Source organism: Amblyomma mixtum, chromosome 1 (genome assembly GCF_055824585.1).
Source record: "Amblyomma mixtum isolate Tamu chromosome 1, ASM5582458v1, whole genome shotgun sequence".
Lineage (NCBI taxonomy): Eukaryota > Metazoa > Arthropoda > Arachnida > Ixodida > Ixodidae > Amblyomma > Amblyomma mixtum.
The window spans coordinates 235,384,193-235,403,586 of record NC_143012.1 but is presented as its reverse complement, the minus strand read 5'-3'; the positions used below and the strand labels follow the sequence as shown (position 1 = coordinate 235,403,586).

The 19,394-nt window shown below is 51.8% G+C and overlaps 2 protein-coding genes across 7 annotated transcripts in view; one reads left to right on the top strand and one right to left on the bottom strand.

The window, feature by feature from the left end:
* Positions 1-19,394, top strand: part of LOC149371177 (uncharacterized) — a 165,752-nt gene that overhangs the window by 45,181 nt on the left and 101,177 nt on the right. The gene's annotated exons all lie outside the window — the stretch shown is intronic.
* On the bottom strand, positions 4,514-13,657 carry LOC149371178 (uncharacterized). The gene is made up of 2 exons (XM_089567936.1): positions 12,776-13,657; positions 4,514-4,612 (listed from the first exon to the last, which is right to left on the bottom strand). The coding sequence occupies exons 1-2, from the start codon at positions 13,655-13,657 to the stop codon at positions 4,514-4,516; spliced, it is 981 nt and encodes a 326-aa protein (XP_089424062.1).

Below are 19,394 nucleotides of genomic sequence, written 5' to 3'. Positions count from 1 at the left end.
CGTCGCTGTACTCCTGCCGTGGTCCTTGCGTCCTTGCCGCCGTCTCTCCGCATGTCCTTTATCGAACGCTGCTGTTGCCTGATCGTCGCCTTTCTCCCTGCCTTCAGTCTTCTTCCTGCGCCGTCTTCCGATGGCCGCAGGATCCTGTCGACTGCGCCAGTAAATTTTCACGGGTTATTTATCTTCCTCGCACCAGGGGTGCACCGCCAGAGACGGTTGGTTTAACTCTCAAGACTGAAGCTTGATCTTCGCACCAGGGGTGCCCCGTCAGAGACGGTCTCAAGATGTGTTGACGCGCAGGGATAAAAAAGGGAATAACTGAAGATTTATATACAAATATTTACAGAATATACAAGTTAGATACAACGGCAAAAAGACAAACAACCAAAAGGCGGAACTGGCTAATACTAGGGGAGGCCCCTACTCGGCGTAGCCGAAGATGCGTAGCATCTCACCTTAGCGCAGAACCTCGGTTCCGGCTCCCGGGCCCGGTTTTAAAGACCTAAAGGCCTGGCCCACATTTGATGGCTTCCAATCATATTGTGCTCTTAACAGGATTGGTTCTTCAAGGGCATGGCCAGCCCTCCGGCTTCAACAAGGCAAACCACCCTCTCTACCACTAAATAAACATAAAAACAAACACAATTACACATGCGTGCCAGCACGTTCGCGAATCGGTTCCGCGGGGTGGGGGGGACACCCGTACTTGCCGGCGCGTTCGCGAGCGGCCGCGTTCCAAGAAAGGAGACGCTTCGCTTTGAGCGCCCCCAGCCGCGTTCTGATGACCCCGCGTACACTAACGAACCCTTACAACCGCGAAGAGGGTGCGATGCCCCGCGCTGCGACGCGGACCCCCGTAGGCAAGACCCTCCACCCTCGCAGCCAGCCGAAGTCGCGGACGTCTGGCGGCAGCATGTGAGACGTCAAGTCTCGCCACCGCACCCGCCTGCTCCGCTCTAGCTGTTTAGGTGTAGCCTCCTGGATGGCAAAAAGCACGCAACATGACGAGATGTATCACAACAGGGAAAAGACACGAACAAAGGAGACGGGAGCCCTTAAATAGAGTCGGCACAGACTCCCGCCCCTTTTCGTCCAATCAAGAACGTCCTGGTGGCTGACTGGCCTGGCAGGCTTGGACGCCATCCTTGCGAGCGCCTCGGTAGCTGACCGGCCGAACGCGCAACACTCTCCACGAAGACGACGCGCAGTCTCGGAGAGACGCAGGACTGGACGCCATCCTTGGGAGCGTCTCGGTAGCTGACCGGCCGAACGCGCAGCACACTCCACGAAGACGACGCGTAGTCTCAGAGAGACGCAGGCCTGGACGTCATACTTGGGAGCGTCCCGGTGTTCGAAATTCGCGTTCACAACAGGTCTTGCAGTGTCCCTGAGCATGAGGTTCTTTATATTTGTTTGAGGTAACTCTGGACCGGGACTCTGTAAAGGCAGCGACTGCACAGCTGCGGTCACGAACACACGTAAATCATTCATTCGTTACGACTACAATGCCTTGGGGTCAAAAAGGCACTGAAGGAGGCAGTGGGATACAGCTAAGAAAAGACCACAATGGTTTCGTTTAGAGCAATGTACAGGAGCGATGAAAAGCACTTCGAACGGAGCGAAGCCGGCGCGCTCCCACGGTAGCATTTCTTTTCATCACGCTTTTCCTTCGGTGGCAGCAAAACGATGCTAGAGTCGTACATGACACATTCTACTAGGACTTCTTTAGCCACCCGGGTAAAATCACGATAGGCTTTTTGAGTCAAAAGGGGGCTTTTTTCAGTCTAGCATTGCCGGCGATGTAGTACATCAAAATACAGCTAAGACCGGCTAACCGGCAGACTGTTAACTAATATTAATAGTTAACTTTTACACTCTTACTGTTAGGCTCCTTAATTATTGAGAGGCGCGTAGCCAACCGTAAGTAAAAACCACATCAATTTTTAGTATTTTGAAAACGCGGTGATCCTCGTCGCTGTGCCCAAAAAATTGTGCTACATTGCGCCAATATACATGAGTTTTTGAGAAGCTTGCAGGGAAAGCAGCCTCTCCTGTGCATGTAACTCGTCGAAATAGGCATGATTTATTTGGCCACAGCGCCGAGGATAACCGCGTTTTCAAAATACTAAAAATTGATGTGTTTATTTACGGTGGGCTGTACGCCTCTCAATAATTACGTAGCTTAACAGCAACAGTTGAAAAGTTGACTATTAATATTAGTTAACCAGTCTTCTGGTTAGCACTTCTTAGCTTTATTCTGGTGTACTAAACCGCTTACAATGTTATGCCGAAAAAAGCGCTAGTCTAACTCAAAAAGCTTATTTGTAAAAATTGTTTAAAATCTTAGGCGAAACACCCTGTATAATGGTGTATGCTGTCATTCAATATACTGAAGTATGCTCTCATTGACAACATTGCGTCAGCGTGCGACTGAAGGGTATAGTCACAACAAATACCGTCACCGGAATGACAACCCAGATTCCAGCCACCGACATGGGGTCGCGGTACGAGCTTTGGAGCGTGATCCACGCGGCGTCCTTTTTGCGAAGTACTCCCACACCTCCACATTTACGCTGCCTTCGTCCCGGTGGTAGCCGGCCCAGTGCCAGTCAGGAGGCACGGGAGGCACTTCCTCTTCGCAGATGGGTGTTCAGTTCTGCTACGCTGTACGCTGTCATGGCTTCGGTGTTGAGAATATGGTACAGCTCATCGCACTCCTGCATGTTGCCCTCCGTGCATAATGTAAGAAGAAAACGTACATTGGCGCTGGCGACATGCTTGCGGCGTCGAGGGTGCCAGCTTTTACGCGCTGGTGGAAAATCTGGGGCTGGCATTCATGATGTGGTGGCGTACGCACCGTCGTACATTGCTGCCAACGGCGTGCGTCTGTAGCAGACGGATTTAGCCGGGCCTGCCCGCGCATAGGAAACACGGGCGGAAAAGCTGGTCCTCCCGGGAAGTGTTGTTGGCAGCGCGTTCCTCTGAGCACCTTTTGCGGCTTGCCGGTGTCTATCTGCATGATCCCGCCTTCCACTGACATGTGGCTTGGCTTGACGTTGAGTTAAGGCGGTTGTCGTTGTCAAACGCCAGTTGGTCGCCGGTTTCAGACTTCGATCCCAGTGGCAGGGCTAAAAAAAATTCAGATGATCGCGTGATGTGATGCGACAATTCGATGTTAGCAGTATTAAGGCGAAAGCTTTTAATGGCTCATACTGTCGTGACCAAGACGTGTTAGCAAATTTGTCCGCGTTTCAGATTGGTCGAAATGGTCGTGACGTCACTGCGCGCGAATTTTGACGGGTGTCCACCGAAATATGCGAGACAGTTACTGCGCAATTTCCTTTCATCAAATATAATTTTCGACTGGTGTCCACGAAGATATGTGAGACAGTTACAGCGTAATTTGCTTTCCTCAATTATAACTAATTTTCTTCATTACGGCCCCTCTTTCTATTTCTTCTTTCACTCCACTTCCTCCCTTCCTGTACGGTGCGGTTCAGGTGTCCACCAAGATGACAGAGTATTACAGCGCCATTTCCTTTCCTCAAAAAGCGTTGCGTTCAAAGGTCAACGCATCGCGCCGAACGCGTGGTGGCGTTCTGTGTACTCCCTGGCAGCGCTACAACACGCTGTCGCGCTCCACTCCTAAGGGCAAAAATTAAGCGTCATTAATTGGCAGTTAATTAATGCACCAACATAATGTGAAGTGAACAATCGCGTAGCAGAATGCAGCACTCAGGCTTTATCCTTTCACTACTTTAGCCGCTAAATTTAGTTCCTCGCAATTTTGGTTGTTTATTTCGCTCCTGCAATGACCGCCTACAATGGCCGTCAATGACCGCCAACCATTTTACGGTAACCAGTTTATGAACACATTTTTTTTCATATATTGTAAAATATCGCTATAACAATCAGTATATCCGCAGATCTCCCGTCGGCAGGTTTGAATTTTTTCGCTAATAAAGTTTTTGCTGTCGTCAAAAGCGTTCCTCATTGGTTTTCTATGGCCGTTTTAACTGCTCGATGCGCGTGATGGAAACACTAAAAGAAAGATTTACCTTTAATATTTTCACAACAATACCTTATGACATTTCAATATTCAAAATTTTAGTCCAAGAATGTTGTTGGACATGCCAAATGAGATCATTTCCCTACTGACATTCGACGCACGACGGACCCGCTTGCTCCCGCTCACCGTTCACAGACGCGACGCTGCTCCTTGTTGAGAATGTCGCCTCTTGCTCTGGTTGGTGGTTCCGGCCAGTCGCCTTTCGGGCATCAGGATTTCCTTGGGGCGTTGAGTCCAAACCAGAGTCGCAGTTTCGCTTTCGGTTGCACATTCGTCGGTCGTCTCGCTTTCCAAGCTCCGGCTCGACCTTGTATCGCGTTGCTTGGCGGCGGTGTCGTCAGAAGTGACTGGTTGCATGCCCTTCTTATGTCCTTGCTTGTGTTCCTCGCTGCAAGTGACTGCAGGTGGCGGTAGCTTGAGGCAACCGTCTTAGGAGCATCGGAGTTATGGGAAGTAGCAGCTGGCACGGGGCAGCTTGGCGTCCGCAATGTCCAGGGTGAGGTTTTCATCTGTGCTCCTGTCATGCTGTTCACTTGGTGCGTCCTGGGAAACATACGCAGTGCTCTCCAAAACGTACGAGATCACCGTCAGGGATCGCAGCCAGCAGTGTTTGCGGCTTCTTCGTTGGCGCTTGGAGACTTTGTCAGCGCCTCTACTAGCTGGAGCTAAGCTTGAAGCGCCGTTACTACTGCACAGTATCGGTAAACAAATCTGTGCTTCGTTGGCGTCTCGTAGCTGTTGAAAGCGAGTTTCGTCGATGTGTGCCCATCGTCGGCGTTATTCCCACTGGACGTAATCGTGCAGAGGTCCATTCGCCGCTGGTTTCTTGGCGCACTGCACCATACTTGCGTCTGTATGGCGGGAAGAAGCGTCCGTCTGGTTGGCGTGGATATCACCGAGATGGCCTTGAGGCGGTTCTTTTGCCAGGAAACCAGTCAACTTCTGTCCGCCACAGCTGGGGACGGAGCGAGCCACCTCCTTTCGTCCTCTGCGCCATTTTTCATTGTAAGCAACTAGACTCCCTCGCAGTTATCATTGGAATGGTGCAAACGACACATAAACTACAGTTAAAAAAATGTATCTGCTACCCAGGTATGCACCATAGCTCGAATACACGTCACTCACTGTTCACAACAAGCGGCGAATTCAAACTTGCCGCCCCTGGCGTGGGAAACGCTGCCGAGCGGCGGTCGACGTTCCGCCACGAACGATGATGGAACTGGTGGCGCCGTCTATGTTGGAGCTTGGTATCCACTTTTCGCGCCTTTTGGATCGGTGTGTTCGACGTGGCTTCGGCGTTGGTCGTCGCATGTGACAGGCAGGAAAGGCCATTCTGCATTGGTATCTCAGGAATTTGCATGGTGAAAGTGGGGACTGGCGTCGGAAGAACCATCTCGAAAGGCTGCTGCGAACGTCAGTGACGCTGTGCTGAGGGGGCGCCGAGAGGTAAGAGCGTTCTTGACAGCAGTTTAAGGGGAGGCGCGGGTCTTGAAAAGAACATTTTGATTATCAAAGATATCGCAATCAAATTAGGTGTTTATATGTTTTTCTTTTACCTGTTTTGAAAAATATAATTAGTTTCAGTTTTTCTGAATTGGTGCTTATAGGAAAATAATTGAAGCCTAACTAGTTAAACTCTTACGGGTCGTTAAGATACTTTCTACATTTTTCGGTTTCGATTAAAATGGGCTTTAGTCAAAGACCTGCCATCTGGAGCTGTGCTAATTGTATTGTTGTTGACGTACATCATCATATAAATGATAAATTTTCTGCAAGCATCATAATTATGAAGTATTAGGTACCATTATTGTTCACAAAATTTCAAATGTCGGACTCAGCCATACGAAAACAACATAACTCCACAGTTGTGCTCTTTCTGAATTTAACGGTATAAGAATAATCGAATTTTGATCATTAAAGCGCAATAAAACCTTCCGTAAAACTAGTCATATTGGCAAAAACCACGAAGCTGAGAAAGTCGCATTTGAAGTGCGCGCGCCAGCCATTCGGAGGTCGTTGTAGAGGCCCCAAAAAACAGCAAAGTGCGGACGCACCAAAATATTTCACAGTAAGTAACACCGGGTTGTGGGGAAGGCGCCGACTTTTCACACCAAACCAAGATGGCTGATATCTGGGCCGCTGCCGTGGGAAGTGGCAGGAGCGAAGTTCTGCCGCATTTCGCCCGAAAATCGTACTTTACTGGCTGCGTAGGCGCGAAATAAATTGTTACGTAGCCGTTGGGGCTCGTAACCGAGAGGCTGTAATGGGGGGATAGACGTGGACGGCACCGGAGAGCAAGCCAAAAGCAGAGCACCGAGAGGAGGCCGGGACCGAGCTCCTTCTTTCACTCGCCGGTGCACGAGACTTGCGAAGAGCAGCCGCCTAACGTCTGCTGGTGGAAACACGGCATTACCCTTCCTAAAAAAAACATCGACCCGATGCATGCGCAAGAAATGGAAAGAAAATAAGCAGTTCGTAAGCAAGGATGGTCATGAAATGAACAGTCACAAGAAGCATGCGGTTATGGCGTGGCGGTAGGCTGCTAGCGGAGCTCGCGCGAAAATTACGGTTTGTGGACCACTTCGGGCTTCTGCTGGCGGCGATCAGAAGTGGAAGAGCCGTCGGGAAGAAGTTCGTATGTGACGTCACTCAGCTGACGGACCACTCTGTAGGGACCGAAGCACTGCTTTAGCAGTTTCTAGGAAAGTCCTTGGCGTCGAATCGGAGACCACACTCACACCCTGTCGGCCGGTTCGAAGTTCACTACTCAGTGGCAGTGATTGCGGCGCTGAGCTTCTCGGCCTTGCTGGTTCCGGATGCGCAGTCTCGCAAGCTGCCGTGCTTCTTCGGCGCGCTGAGTAAATTCCTCGGTACCAACTTCGGGATCATGGCCGTCATGAGGCAACATGGCTTCTATTATGGTGGACACTTCGCGGCCATACAACAGAGAGAAGGGGGTCATGCGCATGGTCTCTTGTTGCGCCGTAGCTGGTTTCGGATGCGCAGTCTCGCAAGGTGCCGTGCTTCTTCGGCGCGCTGAGTAGATTCCTCGGTACCAACTTCGGGATCATGGCCGTCATGGGGCAACATGGCTTCTATTATGGTGGACACTTCGCGGCCATACAACAGAGAGAAGGGGGTCATGCGCGTGGTCTCTTGTTGCGCCGTAGCTGGTTCCGGATGCGCAGTCTCGCAAGGTGCCGTGCTTCTTCGGCGCGCTGAGTAAATTCCTCGGTACCAACTTCGGGATCATGGCCGTCATGGGGCAACATGGCTTCTATTATGGTGGACACTTCGCGGCCATACAACAGAGAGAAGGGGGTCATGCGCGTGGTCTCTTGTTGCGCCGTAGCTGGTTTCGGATGCGCAGTCTCGCAAGGTGCCGTGCTTCTTCGGCGCGCTGAGTAGATTCCTCGGTACCAACTTCGGGATCATGGCCGTCATGGGGCAACATGGCTTCTATTATGGTGGACACTTCGCGGCCATACAACAGAGAGAAGGGGGTCATGCGCGTGGCCTCTTGTTGCGCCGTAGCTGGTTTCGGATGCGCAGTCTCGCAAGGTGCCGTGCTTCTTCGGCGCGCTGAGTAGATTCCTCGGTACCAACTTCGGGATCATGGCCGTCATGGGGCAACATGGCTTCTATTATGGTGGACACTTCGCGGCCATACAACAGAGAGAAGGGGGTCATGCGCGTGGTCTCTTGTTGCGCCGTAGCTAGTTTCGGATGCGCAGTCTCGCAAGGTGCCGTGCTTCTTCGGCGCGCTGAGTAAATTCCTCGGTACCAACTTCGGGATCATGGCCGTCATGGGGCAACATGGCTTCTATTATGGTGGACACTTCGCGGCCATACAACAGAGAGAAGGGGGTCATGCGCGTGGCCTCTTGTTGCGCCGTAGCTGGTTTCGGATGCGCAGTCTCGCAAGGTGCCGTGCTTCTTCGGCGCGCTGAGTAGATTCCTCGGTACCAACTTCGGGATCATGGCCGTCATGGGGCAACATGGCTTCTATTATGGTGGACACTTCGCGGCCATACAACAGAGAGAAGGGGGTCATGCGCGTGGTCTCTTGTTGCGCCGTAGCTGGTTCCGGATGCGCAGTCTCGCAAGGTGCCGTGCTTCTTCGGCGCGCTGAGTAAATTCCTCGGTACCAACTTCGGGATCATGGCCGTCATGGGGCAACATGGCTTCTATTATGGTGGACACTTCGCGGCCATACAACAGAGAGAAGGGGGTCATGCGCGTGGTCTCTTGTTGCGCCGTAGCTGGTTTCGGATGCGCAGTCTCGCAAGGTGCCGTGCTTCTTCGGCGCGCTGAGTAAATTCCTCGGTACCAACTTCGGGATCATGGCCGTCATGGGGCAACATGGCTTCTATTATGGTGGACACTTCGCGGCCATACAACAGAGAGAAGGGGGTCATGCGCGTGGTCTCTTGTTGCGCCGTAGCTGGTTCCGGATGCGCAGTCTCGCAAGCTGCCGTGCTTCTTCGGCGCGCTGAGTAAATTCCTCGGTACCAACTTCGGGATCATGGCCGTCATGGGGCAACATGCTTCTATTATGGTGGACACTTCACGGCCATACAACAGAGAGAAGGGGGTCATGCGCGTGGTCTCTTGTTGCGCCGTAGTTGTACATGAATGTGAAGTACGGCAGGATGTCATCCCAAGACCGATGTTCAACATCCACGTACATAGACAGCATGTCGGTGAGAGTTTTGTTGAGACGTTCGGTCAACGCGAGCCAGAGTTCGAGCATAGCCGAGGTGACCGGCGGTGGGCTCATCATGACATTCCTGTAGGATTTGATCGCGGAGAGTCTCTGGCATGACGAGGAGATAATCTCTCCCCGTTGAAGAAAAGTTGATCTTGTACAGCACATCGTTTAGGAGACAAAACGAGGAGTGCACTCGGGCGAAGGGACGGGGTACTTCCGTAGTATTCTTCGTACAAAAGTTAGCGCAAAACACGACACTCACAAGAAAGGTGGACAGGACAACGCGCGTCCACCTTTCTTGTGAGTGTCGTGTTTTGCGCTAACTTTTGTAGCGCGTTGTCCTGCCCACCTTTCTTGTGAGTGTCGTGTTTTGCTCTAACTTTTGTAAGCGCGTTGTCCTGTCCACCTTTCTTGTGAGTGTCGTGTTTTGCGCTAACTTTTGTAAGCGCGTTGTCCTGTCCACCTTTCTTGTGAGTGTCGTGTTTTGCGCTAACTTTTGTACGAAGAATAATGCACCAATAGCGCGTTGTCCTGTCCACCTTTCTTGTGAGTGCCGTGTTTTGCGCTAACTTTTGTACAAAGAATAATGCACCAACTAGCCCAGCAACAAGTGTTACTTGAGTATACTTCCGTAGTACGCGCTTTCAGGAAGTCGATGAGTGGTGCGAGCGCCGGGTCCTCACGTTGGTGCTGCGAAACAGTGACTGCGCCGACAGTTGCGATAAGAGGGAAGTCTGGCTCTTCGTCTTCGTTCGCAGACTGGATAGCCGAACTGGACAAGCAGTCGGCGTCGTTGTGCTGACGCCCTTACTTATACACGATGGTCATGTCGAACTCCTGTAGACGTAACGTGCAAGGCGTTCAGTGGGATCGCGCAAGTTCGTTAAACAGCAAACAGAGTGGTGGTCGCTCACGACCTGAAAGCGGTGGTTATAAAGATACGGGTGAAATTTCATCACTGCCCATACAACAGCGAATCATTCTTTCTCGGTGGTGGAATAATTGGATTCAGCACGGGACAAAGTCCGGCTAGCGTACGCGATTACTCGCTCAGCGCCGTCCTGCCACTGCATGAGTACATCGCCGAGGCCTACATTGCTTGCATCCGTGTGGACCAGGGTCTCGGCATGGGGATCGAAGTGGGCAAGCACAGGCGTTGTTTGCAAGCGGTGCCGTAATTCATCGAATGCTTTTTGCTGTTCGTCTGTCCAGGCGAAGGTGCCATTATCTCGGGTGAGACGCGTCAACGGGGCGGCAATTCGTGAAATGTTTGCAATGAATCGGTGGTAATAGGCGCCGAGTCCCAAAAAACGCCGGACCGTTTTCTTCTTGGAGGGAGTAGGGAAGTTGGCGACGGCTGCAATTTTGGCGGGATCGGACTGAACACCTCGGTGGCTGACGACGTGGCCCAGGAACAGGAGCTCTTCATAACCAAGGTGTCTATTTTCAGGTTTTAACGTGAGGCCGGCAGATCTTATCTTATAGCCCGTAGCACGGTGGAAAGACGTTGGAGGTGTTCCTCGAACGTTGGGGAAAACACAATAACGTCGTCCAGATAGACTAGACAGTTCGCCATTTAAGGCCGGATAAGACTGCGTCCTTCATTCGCCGAAATGTCGCTGGAGTGGAGCACAGTCCGAAAGGTAGGACCTTGAACTCATAAAGTCCATCCGGCGTCACAAACGCTGTCTTCTCACGATCCCGTTCGTCTACTTCGATCTGCCAGTTACTGCTTTTGAGATCGAGCGAGGAGAAGTAGCGCGCATGGCGTAGCCGGTCCAAGCAGTCATCAGTGCGTGGTAACGGGCAGGCGTCTTTGTGACCTGGTTAAGTTTGCGGCAGTCAATACAGAATATCAGACTGCCATCTTTTTTCTTGACCAAGACGACAGGTGACGCCCTGGGACTCCTCGATGGCTGTATGACACCGTCATTCAACATTTCGTCTACCTGTTGAGCGATGACTTCGCGTTCGCATGGTGATACTCGGTATGGGTTCTTTCAGACTGGTCGGATACGTTCGTCAGTTATTACGCGGTGCTTAGTGAGTGGCGTCTCCTTGACCGCGAAGGCAGACGATAAAACAGTGTTGCAACTGACAGAGCAGCCTAATAATAATAATAATAATAATAATAATAATAATAATAATAATAATAATAATATTAATAATAATAATAATAATAGTTTATTTTTCCTCTTTTACAAAGGAAAGGAGCAGCCGCGAAAAAGCTGCTTCAGAGAGCAGCTTGACGGGGCGACTGCCCCCTTTCTGACGGCATTTGGCAGCGCTGGATAAATCAACTGATTGAATTTTTACATCAATAAATCAAAATTGAAAGAAATTTGAGTTAAAAAGCACAAAAAAATCAAAGTACATCATGTACAAAGCACTAAATGAGGACATGGACAAACTGTTCACAAAAACATTTGACGGAATTGTTTCACGGAAACAACTGTAAAATCTTTCCGACTATTGCGTGAGTGCTGATTGAGTAAAACAGGAAGCCTGTAACGAAGCATCTGCTTGCCATAGTTTGTGCGACAGTCAGTGATATGCCAACGTTCTGGATTTCGGATGTTATGTGTATTGATGTTTTGTTGAAGCACCGCTAATAATGTTAGCGTGTCGTCCTTCTTGGTGATGCCTAGTCTATAAAGTAGGGAAAGTCTGTATTTATACAAAGATGTCATTTTAACAATTTTTAGTTGCTCAAATAATGGCCCTGTGTGTGCGGCGAAAGGAGCTTTAGAAACTAGTCTGATTGCTCTGTTTTGCAGCAGTAATAACTTGGTGATATTTGACGAGTTAATCCTTCTCGGTTGGTGATAGAGCGGGGTTCACATCGAGGGCGAATTGGGCCGTTTGGCTAGCGGATGTCCCGTTCTGGAGTGCGACGCAGTCAGGAGTTTCGGCGATATCGTCCAAGTAGGTGACCGTGGTCTCTTCAGCGATGCGTTGCCGTTGATTCGCGAAGTTTGTAAGAAGTACATCCGGTAGGCCGTTGGTCAGATGGACGATACCGCGGGCAACACAAACGCCGGGATGGAGCAGCAGCTCAGTGTTCTGCTCGGCCACCCCTGCGGCACTGGACTGGTCATCACACCTGACGGTAACGAGGGTACATGAGCGCGGCGGCATGGTTACATCCGCGTCAAGGATGCGCAAAGGTGCGTGGCGTCGTTCAGCGTCTGAGGAAGTCTGTGCAGACGGTGAAAACGTGACCAAACGGCGAGAGACGTCAATGACGGCACCATGCTGTCGTAAAAAGTCAATGCCGAGTATGAGGTCCTTGCAACAGTTAGGCAGAATACTAAAAACGTTAACACGGAGACGACGGGGGTGACTCGTGCAATGCAACGTCCCAATGGTGTCATAAGGTAGCCACCAGCAGTACGAATTTGGGGTCCAGGCCGTTAGTCCTAACTTTTGTGAGCCGATCCGCGAAATTCTTGCTGATTATTGAGAAGACTGCTCTTGTATCCACTAAAGCAGTCGCTGGGTGCCCGTCAATAAGCACGGGAAGGTCGGCGCTAGCTGTGTCATCGGTATGAGGGAAACTCGGAGTCACGGAATCACGCTCCGGCGGCATCGCGGTCACGGAATTGCGCTGCGTCGTCACGGGAGGGGGGGAGGGTCTTCAAGACATCGGTTTCATTTGTCAGCAACCTGCCCCCCTGAAGTGACCGCGTTCAGCTTCCCCGGCGGGTACTTGGCGACTGCCCCCTCAGCGTGTCACTAAAAGTACGACGACTAGGTGACGAGTAGCGGACGGGAAAGCGTGCCCGTGGGCGGCCGTTCGGTGAAGTTTGCCTGGCAGCAAGGTATTCCTCGATTTCCCGAGGTTGCTCACCGAACCGTGGATGCGGGGCGTGGCGTGAAAATCCCTGAAGCCCGAGTTCGCGGGAGGGGCAGTGACGATACAGGTGGCCGGCTTCCCCGCAGTGGAAGCAGAGCGGCCGCTGGCGAGGAGTGCGCCAGATGTCTGCCTTCCGAACCGGTGGTTGCATGGCAAGTCCCGGGTGCGGTGGCCGCTGGGCGGAGGGTGGCGGCAGAACGGACGGCGGCTGCGAGTCGAATGGGAGACGATGCGCGGGAGGTACCGCGGGCTGATGGACAGGTGCTGCATAACTTAGAGGGCGTGGCTCTGGCAGCAGCTGAGGCGGTGCAAACGCTTGCCGGATCTCCTCGCGCATGACTTCAGTGACGGCAGCGGCTGTCGGATCAGGCGAGACGATGTGGAGCTCTTCGCGAACTACCGCTCGGATCAGCTCTCGCAAAGATGAATGGTCACTGGCGCTGCACGAAGCGGCCACCGTGCTGAAGGGCTGAACGTGCGCAGACTCGTTACGTCGGCAACGCTGCTGCAGGGCTCGCTCAATGAGAGTTGCTTCACTGATGAAGTCGGCAACGGTCTGGGGGGGATTCCGGACCAAACCAGCGAAAAGATGTTGTTTTACGCCCTGCATCAGGTGGTGCAACTTCGCGGCCTCCGTCTTGTCGGGATCAGTCCCCCGACAAAGACGGGTCACGTCCTCGGCGAACATGGTGACGCTCTCATTGGGCTTTTGAATACGGGCTTCTAGGAGGCGGCGCGCTCGATCGCGGTGGTTGTGGCTGGCAAACGTATCGCGCAGCTGCTGGCGGAAGGCATCCCAGCTTTGAATACCGGTCTCCCGGTTCTCGTAACAGGTTTTGGCGCCGTCTTCAAGTGCGAAGTACCCGTTTCGCAGCTTCATGTCGGAACTCCACTGATTAAAGTTGGCCACGCGTTCAAATTGCTCAAAGCAGTCGTCGAAGTCTTCAGTAGTAGCGCCATGGAAAGTGGTCGGCACACGGGGCTGCTGAAAGGTTAGATGAGGGGAACTCGCCTCCGACATGGGAGGAAGCTCAACGGGGCGGTCGGTGGGCACCGCTTCGGGAAGGAGACCGATCTCTGGGGCGAGTCCGTGAAGACGGCGGCTGCAGCGATGTATGGGCGTAGACACCAGCGGGAGTCGGTCGGGATCCGATAAACCGCTGCGAGGAGAGGTCCGAGGCATGGAATCTCAAATTCCCCCTCCACCAGTGTTACGTAGCCGTCGGGGCTCGTAACCGAAAGGCTTTTATAGGGGTTGACCTGGACGGCACCGGAGAGCAAGCCAAGAGCACAGCACCCAGAGGAGGCCGGGACCGAGCTTTTGCCCCTTTCACTCGCCGGTGCACGCGACTTGCAAAGAGCAGCCGCCCAGCGGCTGCTGGTGGAAACACGGCAATATAGATTAGTAGTTCAGCTCGAATTTAGGCCTTTCAGTATTTCGGCAGGAACTTTAGTCTGCCCCGACCCTTCAGCTTGCGAACCAGGGGCGGGGAGTAGGGGCCTGCTACATTGGTGCAAAATAAACTTCTGGCACGCGGCGCGAAGCGCCACTCGCCTCCGACCGAGAGGAGCCGCCGAGTGACGTCACAGCTGCCGACGCCCTTGCCTTCCATGGTTTTTCTTTCTCCGTGGTGCGGGTAAAGACATGTCGGGTCTTTTCGGTGAGCCCCCAAAGGAATTTTTGTTTCGAGGTAATGGTGGAGGAACGCCTTCATAACAATTGTCTTCAACCAGGAGACAAGGGCTGGAGCGAATCCGGCTCACACCAACAGGTGTAAGAGGTGGGCACTCGTGCACTGCGCCGCTCACCTCCGACCGAGAGGAGCCGGCGCCCTTGCCTTCCATGGTTTTTCCTTCCCCTTGGGGGGGGGGCGTAAAGACATGTCGGGTCTTTTCGGTGAGCCCCCAAAGGAATTTCTGTTTTGAGGTAATGGTGGAGGAACGTCTTCATAGCAATTGTCTTCAACCAGGAGACAAGGGCTGGAGCGAATCCGGCTCACACGAACAGGTGTAAGAGGTGGGCACTCGTGCACCGCGCCGCTCGTGTCCGACCGAGAGAAGCCGCCGAGTGATCTCACAGCTGCCGGCGCCCTTGCCTTCCATGGTTTTTCCTTACCCTTGATAGGGGTAAAGACATGTCGGGCCTTTTCGGTGAGCCCCCAAAGGAATTTTTGTTTTGAGGTAATGTCGGAGGAACGTCTTCATAACAATTGTCTTCAACCAGGAGACAAGGGCTGGAGCGAATCCGGCTCACACGAACAGGTGTAAGAGGTGGGCACTCGTGCACCGCGCCGCTCGTCTCCGACCGAGAGAAGCCGCCGAGTGATCTAACAGCTGCCGGCGCCCTTGCCTTCCATGGTTTTTCTTTCTCCGTGGTGCGGGTAAAGACATGTCGGATCTTTCGGTGAGCCCCCAAAGGAATTTTTGTTTTGAGGTAATGGTGGAGGAACGTCTTCATAACAATTGTCTTCAACCAGGAGACAAGGGCTGGAGCGAATCCGGCTCACACGAACAGGTGTAAGAGGTGGGCACTCGTGCACTGCGCCGCTCACCTCCGACCGAGAGGAGCCGGCGCCCTTGCCTTCCATGGTTTTTCCTTCCCATTGGGGGGGGGGGGGGGGGGGCGTAAAGACATGTCGGGTCTTTTCGGTGAGCCCCCAAAGGAATTTCTGTTTTGAGGTAATGGTGGAGGAACGTCTTCATAGCAATTGTCTTCAACCAGGAGACAAGGGCTGGAGCGAATCCGGCTCACACGAACAGGTGTAAGAGGTGGGCACTCGTGCACCGCGCCGCTCGTCTCCGACCGAGAGAAGCCGCCGAGTGATCTAACAGCTGCCGGTGCCCTTGCCTTCCATGGTTTTTCTTTCTCCGTTGTGCGGGTAAAGACATGTCGGGTCTTTCGATGAGCCCCCAAAGGAATTTTTGTTTTGAGGTAATGGTGGAGGAACGTCTTCATAACAATTGTCTTCAACCAGGAGACAAGGGCTGGAGCGAATCCGGCTCACAGCAACAGGTGTAAGAGGTGGGCACTCGTGCACCGCGCCGCTCACCTCCGACCGAGAGGAGCCGGCGCCCTTGCCTTCCATGGTTTTTCCTTCCCCTTGGGGGGGGGGGTGTAAAGACATGTCGGGTCTTTTCGGTGAGCCCCCAAAGGAATTTGTTTTGAGGTAATGGTGGAAAAACGTCTTCATAACAATTGTCTTTAACCAGGAGACAAGGGCTGGAGTGAATCCGGCTCACACGAACAGGTGTAAGAGGTAGGCACTCGTGCACCGCGCCGCTCGAGTCCGACCGAGAGAAGCCGCCGAGTGATCTCACAGCTGCCGGCGCCCTTGCCTTCCATGGTTTTTCCTTCCCCTTGGTAGGGGTAAAGACATGTCGGGCCTTTTCGGTGAGCCCCCAAAGGAATTTTTGTTTTGAGGTAATGGTAGAGGAACGTCTTCATAACAATTGTCTTCAACCAGGAGACAAGGGCTGGAGCGAATCCGGCTCACACGAACAGGTGTAAGAGGTGGGCACTCGTGCACCGCGCCGCTCGTCTCCGACCGAGAGAAGCCGCCGAGTGATCTCACAGGTGCCGGCGCCCTCGCCTTCCATGGTTTTTCCTTCCCCTTGGTGGGGGTAAAGACATGTCGGGCCTTTTCGGTGAGCCCCCGAAGGAATTTGTTTTGAGGTAAGGGTGGAGGGACGTCTTCATGACAATTGTCTTCAACCAGGACACAAGGGCTGGAGCGAATCCGGCTCACATCAACAGGTGAAAGAGGTGGGTATTCGTCAGCCATTACTGGGTAATCTTGAGAAAATTGTCTCCACTGCTGAAGCTTGACAATCTGCCCAAGGGGAGGCAAGTATTAGGCACGGTCTCGATATACAAATATGCCATTTCCGCAAAATCGAAATTTTCGCATTTTTTAATACTTTACAAGAGCAAATATTGCTTATGAAACGTGCAGATTCTGAATAAAGCTTAAGTAGCTTAAGAATCTGCTTACATGGGGTGATGAATTGCGAAACAGTGCTTGAAATATACCACCGCATGAGTTGCTTTTCATTTCTTAATGCTTCGCGAGATCGACCCGAACGCTGATAGCTTGGCCTGTGGATTATACTTCGGTAAAACAAAATAAATTAGTTTTTATTTGTCAAAAAGCGGGCAGCGATTCGGAGGCGAAGTGCTGCTGCAACTTTCTAATCAACCCTGCGAGTTGCTTGAAACCAAGTTTGCGATCACCCAACGATCTCACTATTTCCCTCTTGGTAGAATGCCACCGTTCTGTCTTCGTTAGGCAAACGTTTCGGAAATTTGGTAGCTGTCTGTATGGAAATAAATGTTTCACATTCCTTTCTTTAGCATGAATCATCTCCTCACATGGTTCACCTTAGATGCGAAATCCCTCTTGACTGTACCAAGTAGTAAAAGAAGAGGCTAAAGTTCGCTTGTTTGAGGAGGGGTTTTCGAGAACAGTGACCATAATCCAATGTGCGAAAAGTTTTTAGTTGGGCGTTACGTGTACCGTTTTATTGCACTGAGATATTGGGAATATGCTTGGTAGCGCTCTTATAAATGATGCACATGTCACTTGCTCAATATGCTGCGAGTGTACTTGCTCTAATTTGTATTTGAGCACAAATCCTCTCTTTTACATAGATCCAGTGTGAAGCATGCTGTGTATAGTAAATAGCTTGCAGCGGCACCTGGCTGGACATATAAATATGGCGAAATAATGGGCCTCTGCTATGTATTTCTACGCAGTGCCTTATTAACGTAGCTCTCTTTCAGTTGTACTGGCAGGTAGAACTGAATACCTGCTTGTGGATTATTTGAGACAGTTCCGCGTTATGAAATAAAAGCTCCAGTCCTGCCTCTCTGTGGGCACATTTTCCAAAACTACTTGGCTGCCGTGAGCATGTGAAGACCAGGCTAGAGATGAGACCACTTTCCCTGAAGATGTTAAAGCTCTTGGCTTAACTCTGCCTTGCCTGTAACCACTATTACCCATGCCTTGCTATAATGACTGCTAGTTGTAGCTAATGCAGACTCATTGTTGAAGTAAATTATAAAATGGTGCCATGGTACTGGTGCCGTGTCTTGCACGTGCATTCCCACCGGTCTATAAGCTCCATTGCTTACAATGAACATCATGGAGAAAGTGCACTAGAAAAGAACATGTAAAAAATTAAATAAAGCATAATGCTCAATTAATTGCAGGCTGTTTTTGATGCAGTGCAAATCCTTCATACTAAACTTGTGGAAGTTCTGATTGTACATGCTGAAAGGGGGTTTCTGCACAAGTAGAACGGGGACGGAGTTCACGGCGGCCGACACAAAATGGGCGAGCAAAACGGCGGGCAGCGCAGAAGACGGCCAGTTCACCCGAACCGATCTCGTGCAGCGCGGCGGCTCTTCGTCTTTCACCGGCGCTTCGTCTTCGTCGGCGATTCGTCAGTGATCTGCCCAGGCGGTAACAGGGGCGGCCGTAGTGGTTCGCTACAATTGCCCCAGGAACGAAGAGGAGCCACTCTGGCGACTTATGGCGAGGGCAATAGTAGTGGGTCGTAGTATGTCTTCAGGCGGCTGACGTGAACGGTTTCTCGACCGCGATGGCGCAAGTCCGAAGTGGGGTTGAGCGTTTCCACGATGTAATTGACCGGCGACGTTTGCTGGACAACGCGATAAGGCCCGTGGTATTCCGTGCGAAATTTTGGCGACAATCCTGGTGGGGTGCCTGGTTCCCAGAGTCAAACTAGGGATCCGACCGGAACAATGTGTTGCTTGTTAACATTATCGTTGCGATGCTTTTGGCGGCCTTGGGATTCGGAGGAAAAAGAGCGCGCCAACTGGCGGCATTCCTCTGCATGCTTTGCGACTTCGGAGTGGGGCGTCCACTCGAACCGATCTCGTGCAGCGCGGCGGCTCTTCGTCTTCGTCGGCGATTCGTCAGTGATCTGCCCAGGCGGTAACAGGCACGGCCGTCGTGGTTCGTTACAATACAATAAAATAGAAGAGTGTGGTAACAACTTTCTGACATGGACTGTTGCTTACTGGCTTATCATATGACGTTTTACTAGACATTATCTGAGTGATTTTGCCCATATCACTACCAATCTGAGAATAATACGTGTGAGCAAAGGAAGGAGCTCCTTGACATGCTGTGTAGTTCATCTTTGGGAGGGTCTGACTGGACAAAAATGCAAGACGGAGGCCTTTCTCAGTGACCTTCATTTTCTCCTGTTCTGTTAGTGACTCTCTAGAGCTCATTCTTTCGCCTTTTCTACTGCAGTGTGAACCAACTTTGCTTTGTCGTCTGTCGTTCAGCAAGCCTGTGTTTATTCCACGTTGGTATTGCCAATAGCCCTGCTTGTAACATTTGTCTTTGCGAGTGCCCCGCGTTTAGCACTGAAAGACGAATGATGTGCTATCGTCTGGACTGGCGTTATCTCCATCTCCACCCTCTGAGGAGAAATCCTAAGTGACCAAAGCAGTTGGCAGCCCTGAAAGTATGCAAAGGTGCTATTCAGATGTCGGAGGACGCCGTGCTTGCATGACATATTGCTGTCACTTTGCAGGCCGCCTGTCCTTACCTTATTGTTGTATCGTAAGTAAGGACAATTAGCAATTACACAGTACACGTAGCATACGGTCGAGCCGATCTGTATTCTCCTACTTCGTCGTCTTCTCTACTCCCGTGCTCGCGAGTGCGTGCAGCGCACCTGTCACACTTCATCTTTATTACATTTCCGCCGCACTTAAAAAGAAA

Bases quoted from the DNA above. Each gene is read 5' to 3' on its own strand.
- LOC149371178 (XM_089567936.1), bottom strand. From the start codon at position 13,657: ATGTCGGAGGCGAGTTCCCCTCATCTAACCTTTCAGCAGCCCCGTGTG. The intron at 4,613-12,775 runs GTTCGGAAGGCA...TATGTTTCCCAG, and splicing joins GACTTGCCATGCAACCACCG to GACGCACCAAGTGAACAGCA.